This window comes from Pagrus pagrus, assembly GCF_965226575.1.
Source record: "Pagrus pagrus genome assembly, chromosome: 13".
NCBI classification, from domain to species: Eukaryota; Metazoa; Chordata; class Actinopteri; order Spariformes; family Sparidae; genus Pagrus; species Pagrus pagrus.
In genome coordinates this window covers 4,627,640-4,649,601 of record NC_140197.1, presented here as the reverse complement: position 1 = coordinate 4,649,601, position 21,962 = coordinate 4,627,640, and the positions used below count along the sequence as shown (strand labels likewise).

Sequence of the window (21,962 nt, the reverse complement as noted above, 5' to 3'; positions counted from 1 at the left end):
CACACACACACACACACACACACACACACACACACACACACTTATTTTTGCTTATTTGATACATATATTGTGTGTGGGGGTGTGTGATACAGTAAGGAGAAAAAAACAGCAGAAAGAAAAAAGCTACATATATGTTAAAGAAACATGTAAGAATTTGTAATTTATGCAAATTGGCAAACCAGGCGATCAGGCCGCCCTGTGGGAATAGGACAGGTGAGGTTATCTCACTTCAAAGTTACAGGAAAAAGCCTGTTCCGATGAACTTTGACCCTGGATTACTTAAAAACTATGCAGTAAAAGTACTTCATAGTAGCCTATGTCAAGTAGTATAAGGAGTGGTAAATCATTAGCTTTAGTGTCTGGAAAGTATTTTAGTGACATTCGTCCAACACCTGTGAGACGGTACTCTAAAGAGTCTTCTCACAGGACGCTGCGTTGTATTTACCATAAATGTTACATGACTCGCGCATTCGAAATATGGGTGCGGCTCATTTGACAATGCAATCACGAATGGTGGCTGTTTGACCGCAGTCAGTCCTGCATCAGTTTGATGATTACTTTGTATTTCTCTTCTCGATCTCTCAACGTAGCAGCAGTCGGTTCACTACCGGTTTCTTCCGAATATGATCTGAACTAGGTTTCGCCTACCGTTTTCCTTCCTCACAGTACTCCAACCTTCATCCTTCCCACTACCCATTTCCATTCCCCAACCTCACTTCGTGATCCGCCACTTCCCTCCGCCATCTCCGGTCCATCCACAGCCCGGTCCTGCCACCACTCGTCTCGAGCTTCTGGCCAAAATGTGATTCAGCTTGTTTAGACATTTATCAGCAACCTACCTGATAACTACAGGCGCCAAATAAATGTAGTCCAGAGCAAACATTTGTTTCTAAAATGCAGGCCTGGTGGAGTATGTGTCATACTAAAATGAACCTGACTCTGTCAGAGCATGTAGGCTAAATGTGTTCAGTTCAGTTACTTATCACACCTTTAGTGCTACCGCAACTACTAGTGTTGCTACAATCACATCGTTAATGGTAAACATAGAAATATTATCCCTTGTCAAAACATTCATTTGGGGGAAATTAACTGGAACAAGCGGTCACAATAAAACAGACCTTCCAAATAAACGGCTACTGTAAACGTGAGTTCAGTCAGGTTCCCGAGTGAAGAGAGATTATGTTGAAATATGGAAGTAATTTAGTCATTTCTGGTTGAGATTTAGTAATCAGTTCCCCATACATGAGGAAATTGTGCTTCTTCTTGGTTAACTTGACATTGGTTTGAAGGTCTCCATGACAGCGGATTATCAGGTCAGTGACACTAATGTTGAACTGTTTAAAGAACACCTAGCTTATTCGTTCTAAATTTTATTCATTGTTATATATTTCTACCAGTTTCTCAATTGGTTATATGAATTAGATCTGGTTGAATTAGGCAGATTTAATGAAATACTTTATGTTGTATACAGTTTTATTACAATACAATCCTAAAAAGCTCAAGTTAAGGCTACAGAGCTTCATACTGTGCAGTGTTTTGTTTGAGAATTTAATTAAAGAGGCTCCAAGTGACAGATTTGTAGCAATTTACATGAATCAATCACTTTTTTATTTTCCGTATGTGAGCAGATTGTAACGTGACGTATAAAATGAGACCATCCCAATCTTTCTCAGTTGTCTACAATCCTGTGGATGATTTGTTGAAGTTGTTTGATGCTGCTGGACTGTGGATTTCTTTGTGAAGGACTCTGGTTGGATTTTCAGCGCCAGTCCAAACAATGTGATTTTATGCACGTTCTTGAGTGCCTTGTCTCAGAGCCTCTTTCAGCTCAACAACAGACAGCATTAGTGTTATATAATAATGTTAGTTTAGAAATGGATCCTGCTAACATAAACTAACAACCAGCTTCCAGCACAACACAGAAGTTTCACAGAGCCCCTTTAAAAGTTGAAGTCATAACAGATAAATTCACACCCCTACAGCAATATTATTATACATTATTAATGTTTAATAATTAATTGATTTGCAACATTAACTTGTTCTCTTAGTTCACTTGGAAACTGTTTCACCTCATCACCTTTGATATATAATATGGAGACAGGAATGAGGAAATACTGAATTTCTGGTTGTGAACGCTTTCTTAATTGTTCAATGAATAGTAAGTAAATCTCAGGTGATCATAAGTGTGCTATGAAAAGGCTGGAATTTGAGTTGAAAATGAACTGTGCTGAGGAAACCATGTATGACTGCATATGACTATTTTCTTCATTTGAAATGACACTGCAATTGTACATACGTATGGTGGGAAAAGCAGCAGAGTAAGGTGTTCTAGCACATGGACCAAGGCAAGGAGGATCACCTCTGCTTTCTTCCTGTATTGCAACATGCCCGAGAGTGGTGGAGGTTGGTCGTTGTTGCCTTTGTTATTGGTGTAATTCGGTAAGGTTCTTTTAAATTTATTCAAGATTATGATTATATAGACCTATTGTGTCTACTATTTGCATTGTTAGATTCTTCATGTGAGGTGAGGGGGTAATTTGATCAGTTTGGTACACACAGTCAAAACTTCCAGGATCACTGACTTGTCATTTAGAGGCACCACATATTAATTTATCTTGAACTTTGGTCCTTGACATTCCCATCAGCCTAAGCTGTATGACGTATATTTGAAAATTTTGTTAGTAACAATTACCTCCTAAACATTGGCTCACAACACCACTGTGCTTAGCCTCAAGTCCTTCATTTTCTGTTAATCAAGTTGCAATTCATCAAAACAGTGACCTGAGTCAACTTTAGTCCAAGTCACAATGACTCAAGTCCACATCTCTGCTGTGTAGTGACAGTGTGTAGTGTATGCCTGTATTTTCCTATTTCAACTATTTTGTGATGAAAAGTCACCTCTCTGGAGGATCCAGCCCCAGTGTTTATTTCACATCAGTGATTGATTGTGTGTTGCCTTTAAGGCATTTAACTTTCACAATTTCTTCTTTAAGTAATTCTTTGGTACTTATTTCTTATTGAAAATGAGACATTTATAACTGCTATACAGTTTAACTAACTTGATTGTAAAATTGATTGCATTTTATGCAATGTTCTGTTTAGTCACTTCTTGTTTAGCCACTTCCTTTTAAGTTCTTCCTGTGGGTGCTGCTCAGCCTTGCTTCCAATCATGCCCTCTTGGCCGCTGTTAACTGTAAAATCATTTTTAAACTAATATGTTATAAGTTCACTGAAGTCTCAGTTGGGAGGGCTAACAGTTGCAGTGATTTTTTTCTATATAAGTTGCCAGAGACAGTAACAACAACACAATAGTGGAAGGTGACAAAGACATGTGAGTTAAAGATTTTTGCTCTAAATCCGGTCACATAATCAACATCATTCAACTGCAGGAGCTGCATGGCTCTGCTGCCGGGGACAGATGCTGTTATTCGGGCAGAAATGTGATGAAGAGTCAGTAGGACAGACAAGATGTCTGACACTTTTTCACGTATGGATGCTCTATTTCTTTCCCCATATAAGTTGCTGAAGACACTACCAGTTACCACAATAGTGTTGTTTGGTCCTGTAACATTGCTTTGTGGGTTGAAGTGTGGGACATTCATGTCAAGGAGTCATGGATCTGTTTTGTTTTCAGGAGTGATGCCGAGATCATAAAGTGGCCATTGGAATTCCAGCCGCATATATGGATCCCTGGATTGGTATCCCGATCCTTGGAGTGGTATGTCGCTGGTATTACACTGACATATGATGGTATGTGCCGCTTGAGACTGGTAGGCCACTGAAAGACTGTCGGATGAGTACCTCCCCCTGATGAATATGCAAATGTCATGCCACCGGGCTGGTTTTACCATAAGTCCTGCCGTAAATGTATACATTTAATAAGTCTTTATTGACCAATGCCAACTTAACACATTGCCGTAAATAAAGGAATGTATGAATTTCTGTTGTATGTTATGTTGTTGGAATGATAATAATAATAATAATAATAATACATTTCAATTATATAGCGCCTTTCAGGGTACCTAAGGACGCTTAATAAAGTGGAACATACAAAATAAAGAATTAATGGATAAACAAAAATACATATAAGATAAAGAACTAGAAAAGTTGATTGTTGGGGCTGGACCTAGAGCTGATAGGCCTTGTTAAAGAGATAGGTTTTTAAGTCTTTTTTGAAGTTCTCCAGAGAAGTCTGTTTGCGGATTTCATCTGGGAGAGTGTTCTAGAGAGTGGGGGCTGTCACACAGAAGGCTCTGTCAACAAGGGTTTGCAGTTTGGTGTGAGGGATGGAGAACTGGTGTGTGCCAGATGAGCGCAGCTTCTGAGACTGGGTATAGGGGTGGAGGAGGTCAGACAGGTATTGAGGGGCGAGGGAATGGAGAGATTTATAGGTCAGGAGGAGAATTTTGTAAGTGATGCGTGGTTTGCCACAGGCTCAGAGAGGGAGGGCCGGAGTCTGGAGATGTTTTTAAGGTGATAAAAAGCTGATTTGGTGATGGATTTTATGTGTGCTTGAAAGGATAGTGTGAAATCAAGGATGACACCCAGGTTGCGGACTTCCATGGATGGGGAGATAGAGCAGCCGTCCATGTCCAGTAGAAGATCTCCAACCTTCTGGAGCAGTGCCTTGGAGGCCACAACCATGAGCTCAGTTTTATTGGTGTTTAGTTTGAGTTGATTTGGTGTCATCCAGACTTTTATATCGTGCAGGCAATTGACGAGTGACTGTGGGGGGATGTCTGCATATAGACAGTAAGGACATGTGGGATGCTTGTGATATGATAGTCATCACGATGTCCGGGAAAGGTCTTGTTGGTTGCACACAGCCACTTATCAATATAATCTCTCAGCCTAAACAAATTATCAAAATGAGTAACCAAGATTAATTGTGTTTTGTGACACACACCGTATCTTCAATCAATGTCAAAATCAATGTTGGTGGTCACCGAAGACTTATACCCCTGTAACAGTAGTGGTATGTTTACCAACAACCAACAAGACCTTTCCCGGACATCGTAACGGGAGTATGACATATCATATCACAAGCATCTCAAGTGTCCTTACTGTCTATATGCATACATCCCAACAACATAACATACAACAGAAATGTATACGTTCCTTTATTCACGGCAATGTATTAAGGTGCCGTTGGTCAATAAAGACTTATTAAATGTATACATTTACGGCAGTACTTGTGGTAAAACCAGCCCAGTGGCATGACATTTGCATATTCATCAGGGGGAGGTACTCATCCGATAGTATTCAGTGGCCTACCAGTCTCAAGCGGCACATACAGTCATGTGTGGAATACCAGCGGCATACCACTCCAGGGATCGGTATACCAATCCAGGGATCATACCAATTAGATTAAGGTATAACATGGAATGGTTATCAGCAGACTTTTCCAGTTAGCTCAATTAATGTGCTGCATGATACTCTGGACAATCACCTAATTAAAGTCAGGTGACTAATTACGAAACTGTCCTCTGATGTGAGCAGTGATGGCGTCCCATGTGGAGCTCCTCTTTGGAGTTCTGCAGGACCTGGGGAATGAGGAACTCAAGCATTTCCAGTGGTTCCTGAAGCAGGCTGGCATTGTCGAAGGCTTCCCAGCTATCCTAAAGAGCCAACTGGAAGAGGCCGACAGGCAGGACACAGTGGATCTCATGGTGCAGACATACAGTCTTGTTGGAGCTCTGCAGATCACAGTGGAAGTTCTGAAGAAGATCAGCAGGAATGATTTAGTGGAAGGTCTTTCCAAATATGGTTCTGAACCGAACAGTAAGTCCTAAAAAGATCTGAGAAATCTTGTTACTCATTAGCCTTCTCATAATGTGGAATTAGCTATACAGAATCTTTAACACATGCAATTTAGAAAAGGAAAAATAGATAGGCACTAAGCCAAAACATCAATGGTCGCATTTCTTGGATTTCCAGCATTGTGCAGTCCATCTCTCTTTATCTGCCCCCCCTTTATATCTTCATCTCTCCCAGAGGATGCCACTGACGTTGGAGAGACCTCTGGGAACTCACAGGGTTTTTGCATTCAACAGACACAGGCTGTTCCTTCTCATCCTCCAACCACTGATGCTCAGGCTGAAGGTGATGCTATTTCATTTTACACATTTGGCAGCGGCTTTCATGATTTCAGCCACTGTCACCGCCGAGAAACAACCTTTTCTTTGGTGTTTATGACCAAGTCAACCAGTGGAGTGCGACTTATGTAGGGGTGGTATGATGAATGTGCATATTTGCAAACACAGACACACACACAGACACACAGACACACACACACACACACACACACACAAACACTAGCACACACACTAGCACACAGAATAGCGTGAATGCACCATTTCTGTCTCTAGTACTTATTTCTACTTTACTTGCTAACATTACAATATCTTACAGTTTCTTACATTCCTGTTTTAAAAAATGTGATTTAAACATTTAAATATGAATTGACCTACCAATCACAAAACAGATAAAGTTTCCACAATTTATTCTTCAAGTTAAGAATAAGTAGGCCATTGTTGTCCTGAGCTACCAGCTAACAGCAGCTAGTCGCTACAGCTAAAGATAGTTTCAGCAAACAGTATAATGAACAGCAGTTAACCCCCTATAGACCCTTTGAATTCCTACAAAAAACAGTGTTGAAGGTGGTTTGTAAGACCGAGGAAATGTGCATTACTGCTACAAGAATGTGACTTCATTCCATACAGATTTGTTGGTGCGAAGACCAAAGCCTCCACTACCCATCACAGCATACCAACGTATGCTCCAGTCAAACCTCCAGAACAAGTGTATGTGTATTCCAGAGGGGTCGTCAAAGCTGAAGGATAAGAAACTTCTGTGTGATATCTACACAGAGCTCTACATCACAGGTGGGAACGATGAAGATCTCAACAGGCAGCATGAGGTCAGCCACATCGAGATGACATCAAGAAAACCAGAAGGAACTGAGAGATCAATTCAGCACAATGACATTTTCAACCACCCTTCTGGAGAGAACACACCTGTGAGAACAGTTCTGACCAGTGGGATTGCAGGAATCGGCAAAACATTCCTTGTTTACAAGTTCATCCTGGACTGGGCTGAAGGAAGAGCCAATAAAGATGTGCATCTCACATTCCCCTTCACCTTCCGCCAGCTGAATTTACTGAAGGGGAGAAGGTTTCGTTTTGTTGAGCTCATTCACAAATGTATCAGGGAAAGTCGAGATATCAACGAGGAGGCTCTTGATTACATCTTCACAAAACTACAGGCCTCCGGAAACACCAACTATGACAAAAGCAAATTTAAGCTTCTGTTTGTGCTTGATGGGCTGGATGAAAGCCGCCTTCAGCTCGACTTCAGTGACAAGGAAGAATGTTCTGTTGATGAGCCACTGTTGGTGAATGAGCTGTTGGCATCACTCATCAAGGGGAAACTGCTCCCCTCTGCTCGCCTCTGGATAACCACACGACCGGCAGCAGCCAATCAGATCCCTCTTGACTTTGTTGACATCATGACAGAGGTGAGAGGGTTCACTGATCCACAGAAGGAGGAGTACTTCAGGAAAAGATTCAGAGATGAGGAGGTGGCCAATAGAATTATCTGCCACATCAAGATGTCACAAAGCCTCCACATCATGTGCCACATCCCAGTCTTCTGCTGGATCACTGCTACAGTTCTGAAGCAAATGTTGGGAGAAGATGAAAGAAAAGAAATTCCTCAAACACTGACTGAGATGTATACAAAATTCCTTGTGTTTCAGCTCAAGCAGACAGCAGTAAAGTATGACACAGATAAGAACATCAAGATTATCAGGGCACTTTCAAAGCTTGCTTTTCGCCAGTTAGAGAGAGGTAATCTGATCTTCTATGAGAAAGACCTAAAGAACAGTGGCATTCATCTTTGTGAAGCATCAGTGTACTCTGGGGTGTTCACAGAGATCTTTAAAGAAGAAGATGGACTGACTGAAGACAAAATGTTTTGCTTTGTGCATCTGAGCATTCACGAGTTTTTGGCAGCTGTTTTTGTCGTTCTGTCACTCTTTAATGACAGAAAGGATGTCGTGGCTGTGCCGCAAACACCTCTCCAACATCTCAAGATGCTCTTTGAGAGAGCATCTGCAACTAAGGTCTATAAGAAGGCTGTGGACAAGGCCTTACAGAGTCCAAATGGACACCTGGACTTGTTCCTCCGCTTCCTCCTGGGCCTTTCATTGAAATCAAATCAGGATCTCTTACAAGGTCTGCTGAACGAACAAAGGAGCAGCACAGAGACCAACCAGAAAGTAGTGCAGTACATCAAAGAGAAGATCAGAGTGAATCCGACACCAGAGAGATGCATTAACCTCTTCCACTGTCTCAGCGAGATGAAGGACCATTCCCTAGTGGAGGAGATCCAACATTACCTGAGAGCAGGAAGCCTCTCCACAGCCAATCTATCTCCAGCTCAGTGGTCAGCCCTGGTCTTTGTGCTACTGTCATTTCAACAAGAGCGAGATGTGTTTGACCTAAAGAAATACTCAAAGTCAGATGAGGTTCTTCTGAGGATGCTGCCATTGGTCAAAGCCTCAACAACTGCACTGTAAGAACTTGTTTTAAGTTATTGAAACAGTGGCATATACAATATTTGTGCCACTTTATGCATAAACATTATTTTGAGGAATCTGGTGAATGAATACATTTTATAAACACCTAGTGCAACCACGCTATAACAACAAGGACTTTTTCATATTTATCTTCAAAGATACCCTTGTAATGGTCACACCACACCAAAACGCTTATGACTGTGGTGACGGGTCTTGGAATTCTATGTAAACAGGCTATTTCTATTCCAGCACAATTTACTCCTTGCAAAGTGGGTTTTGAAATACAAATATCTCACCACCTGCCCACATCAACCAGCTGGGTCTGAGCCTACGTTTTCCTAGGAGGGATAGGAAAACCCCCCACTGTGCTTAGCTCCCTCTGCTGTCTAGAATTAAGCAATCTTCTATGTGAAATAATATCTTCTTCTATGATACAATATATGATTTTAAAACAGGATAACTTTCTCATCCCACTCTTTCTGATTCTAAAACAGACTGGACCAATGTGAGCTCTCATACCTGTCTTGTGAAGCATTGGCTTCAATCCTCAGCTCCCAGTCCTCCAGTCTGAGAGAACTGGACCTCAGTAACAACAACCTGCAGGATTCAGGAGTGAAGTTGCTCTCAGTTGGACTGGAGAATCCACAATGTAGACTGGAAAATCTAAGGTCAGCCCTGAATCTATTCACAAGATGTGTGTCAGTCACTACATTATATCATCAACTCCCCTCAACTGCTTTGACTGTATTGTCATTATTTGCTCTCGATAAAGGGTAGCTCCACCAATTTTACACATTCAAGTGTGTTTACAGGGAATACTACTGAATATGTGAAGAAAGTAGTATAAACCCCTTTGTGGCTTCAGAAGAAGCTGAATCTAATGTGATTAATATCCTCCAGTGATGTCAATCAATGGCTAGTTGCATTGTGGGTAATGTAGGCACACACTTTAATGTGCAAAACTTTTTAATGCCTGTTATTGAGATCTGTATTTTTTTTTATTTTTGAAGAGGCGCCAAGGTCAAATTTCAACATCCTGATACCTGCTGTACTCCTGTTATTTTAGTGTAAACCATGGGTCTACATACGTATACTGTAAGAGACCAGTAATAAAGGCTTGAAAAAATCAATGTTATCAACCTAACTTTTGAACTAGAAAAAGACAAGTACTAAATTAATGATACACTACTGTATGCAGGTTGTCTGGCTGTGAGGTCACGAGGGATGGCTGCGCTTATTTGGCCTCAGCCCTGAGCTCCAACCCCTCCCACCAGAAAAAACTGGACCTGAGCTACAATCGTCCGAGTAAACAAAACATTGAGGTGCTACGTTTGGGAAAGAGACTGGAGCGAGACAAACAATTATATACCATGTACAGTATATTATTAATACTTGTTATTGTTTACTGTCATTTTAATCTTATTGATGTGTTGTTGTTCTTGTTGTTATTCCACAGGATGTACTTTTGTAGAATGATAGTATATAATTATCAACCCCAATGCCATAATCTGCCCCTTTTCAGTTTCATAACATTAGATATTGTACAATAATTATCAACAATTGACCGAACAGTTAAGCATATATTTCTGTACGATACATTAGCTGTTTGTTTCCATAATGCATGGCTATAGACTGATTTTATGTCCATATTTTCTTAGACCAAAATACTCTAAACTAACAGAGGCCTGCTGTCACAATGTGGGACAATACTGCAGTCTGAGAGAGCTGGATCTGAGTAAGAACAACCTGCAGGATTCAGGACTAGAGCTGCTCTCTTTTGGACTGGAGAGTCCACACTGTAGACTGGAATCTCTTGGGTCTGTTGACTTCATTTAAATGTTGCAGTTTTCTGTTTTTTGTTTGCTTCTGTTGGATATGTAAAAACATTCTTAACTGTGATCACTAAATCTTCTTCAGGCTCAGTTTCTGTAACCTTTCGATCAGAGGCTGTGCATATCTGGCCTCGGTGCTCAAGTCCTCCAGTCTAATAAAACTGGACCTGAGTGACAATGACCTGCAGAGTTCAGGAGTGCAGCTTCTGTCTGTTGGACTACAAAATCCATATTGTAGACTGGAAACACTGAGGTCAGTATTCCTGAACCTTTACCCTTACATAGAGATGATTAAATCTTAGTTTCAGCATGAAAGTGGTAAAGTCTGTGGAGGACTTAGCATGTACCCTCAACAGGTTGTCAGGCTGTCAGGTCACAGAGGAAGGCTGTGCCTCTCTGGCCTCAGCTCTGAACTCCAACCCCTCCCATCTGAAAGAGCTGGACCTGAGCTACAATCATCCAGGAGACTCGGGAGTGAAGCTGCTCTCTTCCAGACTTGAGGATCCACAGTGCAGACTGGACACTCTCAGGTATAAATGTAGTAAAAAAATGTATTATTTGCATTTAACCTCACATTATGTTGTTACCTTGCACTACCTTGCACTGTTTTACTTCACATATTGACCTATGACATCACGTTTCATTACACCATTTAGCACTGTGAATTATGACCTGGCCTAAATGTGAACTGTTTGACTTACTTTTGAACAGTGACCTCGCAGATTTATGGGAAAGTGTGCACAATAGCACTCTGTGCACCCCGGACTGACAGTTCATTAGCCAATTGCCTCTTATGCAGGGCTTTCTTGTAACGAGCTGCTCAGTGATGACGTTGAAGGCTTTCAGCTGTTAATGAAAGGTAGCTCATGTATTGGTCTCATTTCATGCTAACATTCATTGCTTTGCCTTTATGTACCAGAGTCACTTCCTGTATGCTTCAGAGACTGGGCAATACTTGAAATAAACTAGTCAATATGTAGTGTCATCACATGCCAGAGGGCAAAAATGTTGATACTATGTTAATAACAGCCCTATTTTCCGGGGCAAAAAGCCTACGGTCAGAGAGAGGGCTAATAGGCCTTTCAGACAGAGTTTGCACTCAGTCTGGAATAAACGGTTGATTGGCCATTTGGCTCGTTGGGTGGGGCGGATGGGCAGGCTGCCCGCCTGGCCTGTCCGCTCTACCTAATGAGCCCAGAGACACTGCAGCTGCAACAGCCAGTCATGGTGCCAGTCTGCTGCATCAGGCTGAAGAGGTCGGTGTGATTGTCCTCAACACTACAGAAAACCATCATTACCAGAGCTACTGTGTGTGTTAAAAGTTTGAATCAAGCAGAGAGAACGCAGCCAACTAAGCCAACCAATCAGAGACAGAGTTGGGTGGGTCTTGTGAGAACATAAGTGGGATCTATAATAATGCTGTAACACTACACCAGAACTGGAATGACCCAGATCGAGGTAACGCCTAGATTTCTTGCGTGCACATCACCAACCAAGACAATCAACTTACACCAATTCAGACTTGGCATTGGAAGAATTGGCAGCTGTCACCCTCCTCCACTCATGCTAGTAAGGCTAAACATTTTGGAACTGATGGATGTATTTTACAATAACCCACATCTGCATAGTTAGTAGAATCTTAGTTTTTGCTGTGCTGTATTGTTAAGAACTCTTTTAATTGACAGGTCTGAGCTATACATTTTGACTAATTTAGGTTCTGCAAGGGTCAATATACAGTAGGTTTATGAGAGGAGAATATCTGGTCCGTGAGGGTATCATAGAGGCAAGTTTTCTGTATAACACAAGCAGAATTGATCATGATCATGATTCTTATTTTTCTGATTCAGTGTTGATCATTGTGGAGAGTTCAGGATCATGCCTGGGCCTCGGAAATGTAAGTATACTTTTCTCCCCATATCCATTCTACTACTCTCACTCTACCCTCTCCAGATAAAGTTGAGCAAAAATGACTGTCTGCTAGGAGGAAGTCATAAATATGACCAAGATTAAGATTCTTAGGTCATTCTAATGACACCGACAGTGCTTTCATACTGATTTTTGGCAGGTCACCATAATCTTTGCCATGTTTGCCATGGTTTTTAATGTATGAGTGCTAATCAGCTAATGTTTGATAGGCATCGGCATGCTAACGTTACTATTCTTAGCATAGAAATCATGATGCTGACATTTAGCTTGAGAGTCACTGTACACCCTTAGAATTAGGAGAGCCTCAAGGATCTCTGGGGATATAGAGAGACGAAGTCACACCCCTTCTGGTTTCTCTCATGGGACCTTATTTCAGAAAAAATATGTATGGCAGTGAATTGAGAGAGACAAATAATTCTTTGACCCTGTTTGAGTTGTGTCATGAATCACACATATGATGGTTGTCAATTTAAAAGATATTTTTTCAATTTGACATACTGGTAGTCACAGTTTTTCATCAAACTAAGGAAATATAAGACTGAGAAAATACGTAATTATAAAGACTACACAGCCACCAGTCACGTTAGTGACGTTGTCTCGTTAAAAGGTTCATCAAAACCTGTAACTTAAACATTGCAGAGCTGATCCTGTATATTAGCACCTCACAGAACTGACCTCAACAGAACAGGACTCTCCTTTCACATAACTGCAGTTGTGAATATGACCGGATTGATTGGGATTTTCATCTTTTTTAATACCTTTTCTAGGCTGCTGTGACGGCCACGTTGGTGTTGGTGATGTGTGTTGAGTGAGATGATGTAGTTCACTGAGACACTAGATCATATTTTACTTTATTTATGACAAACAGCAACCTCTTGACTTGAAAAAATTATCTTTCTAATTGACAACCATCATATGTGTGATTCAGGTCACAATTCAAACGGGATCAACTATTTATTTGTCTCTCCTCATACTGTACAATATCAGGGACATCAGGAGGAACCTCCTCCAACAGTAGCGGCAATCTTTAACAACTAATAGCCCTTGAGCCTGTTGTTCAGCAGCTAGCTAATTCAGTCACAAACTGTTGCACCGTGTAGCCTTTTTGGACTATAAATTTATGGTGGCTATTTTGCTTGTGTTTACATGATTGTGGCATTTGACAGAGAGGCTTATATATATATACATATGTATATATATATATATATATATATATTTATATTTCTTAGATAGAAAATGCTAAGAAGGCTATTTGAACATAGCACACCTGCCGCTAACACATCTCCCTGCCCGCCAGTGAGCGCTTCAGGGCTGTTGACCTGTGTATGATCAGGCAGTGCACATTCATTTGTTTGGCTGAGTGGCTCTGGAGGAGGCCTGAGGGGAGGGGGTGGCATTTCTTCGGTCAGATACTTTAGGGCTTGCTGTTGTTGGTTAGTGCAATCTTACCAACCCCAGCTTTTAGTATATCTTTGAACTCTAGCAGGGAGACAAGCAAGGACTCCTATTAGCCATCCAGCTCTGCCTCCTTTGTGGAAATACTTCTGCAACATAAGTAACTAGTCTCTGTGAGTAAAGTTGCATTTAAATTTCAAACTGTCTCTTTTCCTTCCTGCAGATCCCTGTGAACTCACACTAGACTCAAACACAGCGCAGAAAACCTTCATCCTGTCTCAAGGTGACAGACAGGCCACAATGTTAAGAGTGGAGCAGCCATATCCCGATCACCCAGACAGGTTTGAATACAGGCACCAGGTTCTGTGTAAAAATGGACTGACTGGACGCTGTTACTGGGAGGTGGTTTGGAAAGGAATGGTTTCTGTGGGATTGACGTACAGAGGAATTGGCAGGAAAGGACGAGAGGATGACTCTCTGCTCGGCCGGAATGACAAGTCCTGGTGCTTAGATTGCAACAAGAACACTGTTTGGCACAATGGAGAGGGCATAGCCACATCTGTAGTGCCCTACCGCGGTTCCTACAGAGTAGGAGTGTATCTGGACTGGCCTGCTGGCACTCTGTCCTTCTACAGAGTCTCCTCTGACACACTGATCCACCTCCACACCTTCAACACCACATTCACTGAGCCTCTCTATCCTGCGTTCAGGGTTCTCGGCACTTATTCATTTGCATTATTGTACAGATGTTTGTGACTGTGTCCAGGTTGTCTTTTACAATGCAAACTACCAGAATATCGTAACTTGTACATTTTGTAAATACGTTTTTTATGCCCCAAGTTTTCTGAACTGTTGCTTTGGTAGAGCAGCTGGAGAAAGCACACGGAAACTACAGTGTTTTTGCTGTTGTTGTTTTAAAAAAAGAAAGATAAAGAAACTAAAAATGACTAAATGGCACAAATGAACAAAATTAAATTAAATTATTACAATTTTTATCAGAAGCTTGGGATGTGGTTACCCCTGTCCATTCAATACAGTCAACACTTCCCTTTTGGCTGTTTCCCCAACCATTTCAAGACAGCCTCTCCTCAAAAAACGTTTTACAATGACCACAAAGCAGTTTTCAAACTTTCACTCAAGTTTGCGGTAAACATTGCAGTCCAGAAATTATCCCTGTTTTCATTCCGTGTTTTCACAGATGGCAAAGAATTAAAGAACTTATAAAGATTAACCTGGAAAAATATTTTTCCCCCACCAGTTCTCTTCAGTTTAAACACTGGAGAGAACATAATGTAGATCAGAATTAGGATAAAGGAAAAGCAACAAATTCTCACATTTAAGAATCTGGAACTGTGACATGTTTGCCATTTTTGTATGAAGTTTGAATTAACTGATTAACCAGTTGTCGAAATAGTTGTTCATTAATTTTCTAATTGATTAATAGACTAATCTATAATTTCGTATTGGGTTGGGTAGTTTTATCTAAAACAGTGGATCATATTTTATAAGATCATCATATGTTTTCTATGTAAAATCTTAATTTGCAAAGTAACTAGTAACTGTAGCTATGTGGTGCCGTAGAAAACTACTCTGAAATGTAGGGACATCAAAGTATAAAGTGACATTAAATGGAAAAACTATGGTAAATACATTGGTGTAACTTAGTTACATCCCATAGCATATATCTTTCTTTGCATTGCAGTAGTTTTTTACAAGTGCCCCAGGTTCAATCTTATTTTCCTTTTACATGCTTCACTTGGGTCACGTCGGAGACAGACATGGTATTGCATTTCGCATGTCACAGGGTCTATGCTCAGACAAATCTCTGTGAAGCCCAGTAACCCTTCTGATCCATCATGTCTGGTTATCTGGTTCATGTCAACAGATATGAAAGATGGAATGTCTGCAAATTTTCTTCAGTCAAATACTGAGAAAACAGAGGTTGTTATCACTGGCACACCATGAAAACCTGTGGTGAAAAACATGGATTCATTTCTAGATTCAGGTCTAAATCATGAATATTATACCAGCAAGGTGCTAATCATGTTTTTAATCATCTGAAATATGTCCAAGATTCAGTTTTGACTTTTAAAGATGCAGAAGTAGTCCTACACACCCATGTTTCTTCATGACTGGACTATGCTATAGTCTTTTTACAGGTGTAAACCAGATACATGTACAACCAGAGGGGATCATGCCCAGGGTTGGTTTAGAAATTAGTGCGGTGCAGATTTTTGCATTTTTTATTGAGCTGTCATCTGTTAACAAGACTCTGTTGTGTTATTCTTTAGTGAAGCAAAACCACAGTCAGGTTTCTCCATTAATCAGGCTCCACTAATGAGCGTGACTAATTAAAAGCATGCTAGCTTGAATATTTAGCCACGTTACGGCAGAAAGCAGGAGTAATAGTCGTTTTGAAGCATGTACGGTGTGTATATATATTATAAAGTCCATCATAGATGTTGGAACATTTATAAATATTTATAAATATTACATATGGTCTAGTCAAATATTCAATGAAAGGCAGTTTTGGTGCTTGAACAGTTGACATTTGTTTTTAATGAGATAAAAGAAAAATCTTTATCATCAGGAAACATAAATGTCAACAATTTTTATTTGTATTTTATTTTATTTTTTGGCACGAAGACCTGTGTCTGTGCACTGTGACTTCTTTGTGACCACTGACTTGTCTTTGATAATAAAACATTTGACACAGCATGTTTACAAGACCAGTGAAATAATTAAATAGCAACATGTGGTCTGGATCATTTTGTCTTGATCATCATTATCTAAACAAATATGTTGCTGAGAGTGTTCAGTAACTATCTTTTTAGATTGTTATAATAATTTAAGAACACACTTTGTACAGTCTACTCCACTTTTATTCCAACAGTTCACAGATGTAATCGACACACCTGTCAGCAACACATGAGGAGACGGAATAAAGGAGATGCTGGTGTTGAAGGTGAAGACACTGGATATAGTTTCCTGCAGGAGGAGGGATAATATATGCATTTATTTGCTCTAAAACTAGGTTTGATCATTTCCAAAATATATTAAAGAGTTATTTACATGTAGTTCCTTTGGCTACTTGGGGACAGCAGAAGCAAACTGAAATGACAGATTTTTACCCTTTAAGCTGATATGGCAAACCTGTTAGCAAACAGGTAGCTCATTTCCACATCCAGCATGTATGGAAGAATATATTAACAGTCACTGGAGCCATATTTCTGTCCACCACTATTCATTCTATTAATATTTATCCATAGCTATCATTAGCTCAGTCTCTACTAACTCCTGAGGGAAATGTCTCCTAGTTGTTAACTTTGTCAGTCTGATGTTTGGTGTTGGCCGACTAGTGTATAGTCACTGAAAGTAGCTGCCTGCTGCACCTGGAAACACAGACAGAGTAAGCCAAAGCAGTAAAGTTGTGGGTCACAAAACCAACACCTTTCAGGCCCATTGTCAAAATGTACACTGTGCACGTCTATAGAATCACTTCTTGTGGTGATTTATTTACTATATGAAAAATACAGAAGATCATCAGACCAAGCATTTAAACGCGTTACCAAAAAGAGAGAGTCAATATTTTGGCAGTTGTGCTCAGGCAGGCAGATTTAACCATTGACAGGGCTTGTTGAGCTAAATTCTGTGTCTCTCTTGTCTTCATGCAGGTCTCCCCACACTGACTGTGGTGGTTTGTGGGATTTCAGGTGTTTATGGCAAATGCAGTCTGGAAGTGAGGGACGACAACAACCGCAGTTCAACAACACAGATGTCAGAAACCAAGATTCATTGTTAGGATTTTAAACATTCAACCACACAGAAGGTTAGACTTGATTCTGACTGTGTTCTGCTTTATGCATCACCAACAAGCAGTTAATATGAGTCAGAACTTAACTTGATCTGAATCAAATCGGACTTGAATTGTATTTTCATTTATTTATTTACTAACCTGCAGATGCTGGATAAGCAGCTAGTTCCCACTGAGGCTTTTAGCTACATCACCACTGTGGCCACCCTGTGCCTGATGATACTGTGTAATTCCTGCACACTGGGGCTGTCGGTGTTTAAGCTCTGGGGGCTAAGGAGAGACTGTGGAGGCATTGAGAGCTGTGTGCTGGGCTTAACTTGGGGGTTAGCGAAGCACCACCTACATCTCCCTCCCTGGGATCTATGTCTTCACTATTCTAAACTCCCTGCAGGGTCAGTATGTGTACAGTCCTAACAGACGCTGTAAATCTATGATTTTCTGGAAGGATTCACAGCCTCTCTTCTTTCTTCTCAGGTGTATTTATGTTCCTGTGGTCCATAATTTTGAACTGCAAGTCTCGATCCGACAATGACTCCTCCGTCAGAGACCCTTCCTCTCAGAAAATGATTTACTACCAGTTTCAATAACAGACATTTACAGTTAAAACAAATGTATTATCCATTGCCTATATTAGGTGTTCATTGGACTCAGGCATGGGAAACATTTAAAATGTAGGTAGGACAGTTTTAATGGAGATTTGAGGATTCCACCCTTGACATTTTTTTTTAATAGACTAGGTGTCTTTTCATGTACCCTGGTGCATTTTAACAGGTGGTTTGATATTTTGTCTGGATATAGTAACATGAGAAAAAATATGGGCAGGCCTGCAGTGAAAAGATTCATTCTACTATACCATTTCACATGCCCAGATTCCCCACATTTCCTGCAGCAATCACTGAAATGAGACTTAGTCAGGCCACCTGTGCCTGGTTGGACAGAAGGTGGAGCCCTCAGTTAGTGAAATTATTTCTTATTTAACCTATAAGGCATTAAATGACACAGGATTCCCTCACTGTGTTTGTTTTGGTTACATTCCCTGTGATGTTTGCTAACTGTTTTGTGTCATTGTGGTCACTGGCAATCAAGGCTGAAGGGGAAATGGAGGGCTGAGTAGTCTTTCCCTTTTTGTGTGAGTAATAAATTAAATGAAATATCTATATTAATGTGACACAGTCATCAACAATGACTTTTGCTGTTTTCTATTTCATAAATAGCCTATTGTATTATAAAGTGCCCAGTTGTGTCTTCCAGTGTAATGGTAGCACTGCAGTAACAGTTAAAAGATTTAAAGTCACATGCAGTTAAATAAAAACTATAACTTGATGTGCCGATCTCTTCTCTAAATAAAGATCACAAAGAAAATCATGCTTCATTAACAGTAAGCCCATCTGATTATTTATTGTTGTACACACATGTACAGTAAATGAGCTTTTGAGGTGCTGGGAGGCAGTTTCCCCTTGTATCCAGTCTTTGTGCTAAGCTAGGCTAACTGGCTTTATATTTATTGTACAGATGTGAGAGTGATATCAATCTTCTCATCTAAGTCTTGTAAAGAGAGGCAGATGAGAGTATTTCCCGAAATGTCAAACTATTCCTTCAAACTATCCACAGGTCGTGCAGAGGGTGGCTCTGTCTCTGGCAGAGTTTGGGGTTTGATTCCCACACTGAGGCAACTCAAAATGAATGCATAGTAACACTTTAATAATAATAATAATAATAATAATAATAATAATAATAATATCAGTCTAATAATATTAACCATCATTAGATGGTAAGTTAACAGTTAACAGGCTCTCCCTCGGCTAGCTTTGCTGTAGTTCATCTTCTTCTGCTGTAAAGTAATGGGTGCGTTGCGAAGTTATTCTTCCAAAGTAGCTTCCACATGTCAACACTGAAGGTTCACAATGTAATTATAAGTCAGGATGTGAAAAAAAAAGAAACACATCTGTTTGTTTCTACAGAGCAGCTCTACTAGAATGAAGGGAAAACAAAAAGCTGCAAAGAAAACACTGAACATTTTAAAATGAAGAATTAAAAATAAGATTTATTCAAGAAATATCAGAAAATATATTTAATATAATGTCACCCATTCACTCACGTTCACGCACGCACATCACTAACTGTCATGGAAACAGAATGGTGGGCAGGTCAGAGGTTATATAAGGCCTCCACACCTTTCTTCCTTCCCCTTTTCACTTGGATTTTGGCACGAGTTGACCTGTTGACCTGTTACAAACCCTACCTGTGGAGAGATTACTCTCTCTTGGAGAAGTGAAGAAATCAGACATCTACCTGGAAAACAACTAAATCACTGGATTAGCTGTGAGGACCTGCTGAGGATAAGAATCGCCTTCGGACCACAGATCGACGAGGGACACTTGCTGAGAGTCGCCCGTGAGGTCCTGAGCCCTGTCCGTGGAGGTAAGACAACTTTTATAATTATTTTCTTATCGTTTAATTTAATGATCCATCCCTTCCGAACCAATCAAAGCTTTACCTGTAGACATCAGTGTAACTTTACGAATGTATAGTGTTGACAGTGTTATTAGATTTGTTGTAAATAGACTTTTACAAGACGACTTCTCATGTGAAATGATTAATTGTTTGACGGAATGTCTTAAGTATCGCGGGACTGCTGTGGAGTGTGTGAGCAGTCAGTGTAGGGACTTGAAAACATTGTTATTTTGATTTGAGGGCATCAAAATACTCCAAATTTTGAATCGAAATTTGAGGAATTTATTTATTATTATTTTTATTGCTATTGCAAGTCAGTACTATGTGGGGAATCAACTGTTGCTCAAATATGGAAGTTTTGAAAATGATGGTATGGCAAAAATCTAAGGTGGCTACCAATTTTCATACCTTTTTTAAATGAATTATATTAATAGCTATAGTAACTTTGGAGAATGTCCTGAGTATTGTGAATAAGGGAAGGTGTTTATTATTAATTCCATTTCACATTTGGTATATAGGCGGCTGCATATATGAAAAAAAAACACCTAACCCTGAAAAAATTCTAACAAAAGGTTTCTCAGCTATACAGCTAAGTAGAAAGGTAGGTTCAATCCTGTCAAACGCCTTCTCAACGTCCATTGATATTATCAGCCTAGGCTCTTTTGTCATCTGTGCAGAATCAATTATATGAAATAAACGGCGGACATTATCTGACCCTTGCCTACTCCTGATGAACCCAGTTTGATCTGGGTGTATTATTTTTGGTATAATATCTTCTAATCTAGTAGCAAGCAATTTAGAGATAACCTTGTAATCAGCGTTTATAAGACTTAAGGGCCTATAGGAGCTACATTTTTGTCTGTCCTTGTCAGGTTTTGGTAATAGTGTAATGGTAGCTAATTCGAGAGAGCTGGATGGGTCATGGTGAGACATGCCATCATCAGTAATTATTGAATGAATTATTTTATCTGATTCCCCCTTCTTGTTTTGCCATGCTAGTAATTTACCAGTTTTATTGCCGTACCCATAATAGTGGTACTTGGTCCAAGCTAAAGCTGCTTCGGCCTTGGTAGTACATAAATTATTATACTGTATTTGTTTCACAGTCAAAGAATTTAAAATGTCCATTCTTTTGGTTTAAGAATGTTTTTGTTCAAGTGTTCTAATTTCTTCATCTAATTTTGTCAATTATTTTCTCCTTTCCCTTGATTTATATGAACTGTAAGACAAAATACATCCCCTCATGAATGTCTTAAGGCATCCCATATAATTGCAATGGAGGCAGAGTTCACATTGGAATAAGATTTATGAACGTTAGAGAAAAAGGAGAAATCTTTCTTATTAGGATTGAGAGTGCGCCAGACATCACATAGCTCCAACTCTTTTATGCCATGGTTCAAAATCACAGCTGCCTTTGATGGCGTAGGTGATTTAGGCAAGGAACGGTCCATAGTTGGATTAAAGACCAAGTTAAAATTGCCACCAATAAGGCAGTGTCCCTGAGCTGCAGCAATCCTTAGGAGTAGTTCATTAAAAAAAAGAGGATCATCATGATTGGGTGGCAGCCCTGTTTTGACTAATTTTACAGTACCAGACAGTTCTAATGAATTTATTCATTATTGGAATCAAAAGAATGGTTATGAACCACAGAAACCACCAACACTAGGCAAAACGATATGAGAAAGGAGAAATATGCAATTACTTAAGGAAAATTGTACTTATTTTTCAAATAAATACACTTGTAACCAATTGCTTTAATATATAATTGTACTTGTTATCACTAATCTATCATGCAAATATGCTAATTAGAATATTACATGCCCAAAGCATGTATCAGGCACCAATGTTCCTGGTCTAGGAGGAATAAAAAGGTGTAATGGTCATTTTAAGGACCTTACGGCCGCCATTTTGAAAATGGGGCCTTTCTTGGAGTCAAACTTTTAGTATGTTTTTAAGTACATCT

General features: G+C 40.0%; 1 protein-coding gene across 6 annotated transcripts in view; it reads left to right on the top strand.

The window, feature by feature from the left end:
* LOC311268054 (NACHT, LRR and PYD domains-containing protein 12-like) overlaps positions 1-18,086 on the top strand; it is a 28,620-nt gene extending 10,534 nt beyond the window's left edge. The window contains exons 1-14 of one of the 6 annotated variants that reach the window (XR_014623912.1): positions 1,700-3,487; positions 5,500-5,781; positions 5,995-6,102; positions 6,723-8,574; positions 9,073-9,246; positions 9,777-9,950; positions 10,237-10,395; positions 10,496-10,663; positions 10,767-10,940; positions 12,258-12,304; positions 13,955-14,072; positions 17,406-17,560; positions 17,693-17,937; positions 18,020-18,086. Coding sequence is in view for 4 of the 6 variants with exons in the window: in XM_084371396.1 (XP_084227522.1) it covers positions 3,469-3,487; positions 5,500-5,781; positions 5,995-6,102; positions 6,723-8,574; positions 9,073-9,246; positions 9,777-9,950; positions 10,237-10,395; positions 10,496-10,663; positions 10,767-10,940; positions 12,258-12,304; positions 13,955-14,487 (3,690 nt within the window). In the remaining 2 variants the exon portion in view is untranslated. Of the gene's footprint in view, positions 1-1,699; positions 3,719-5,499; positions 5,782-5,994; positions 6,103-6,722; positions 8,575-9,072; positions 9,247-9,776; positions 9,951-10,236; positions 10,396-10,495; positions 10,664-10,766; positions 10,941-12,257; positions 12,305-13,954; positions 16,450-16,624; positions 16,697-17,405; positions 17,561-17,692; positions 17,938-18,019 lie in introns of those variants that run through there. The other 5 variants (XR_014623913.1, XM_084371398.1, XM_084371397.1 and 2 more) reach the window with 5 other exon arrangements.
* Positions 18,087-21,962: the final 3,876 nt, after the last annotated feature.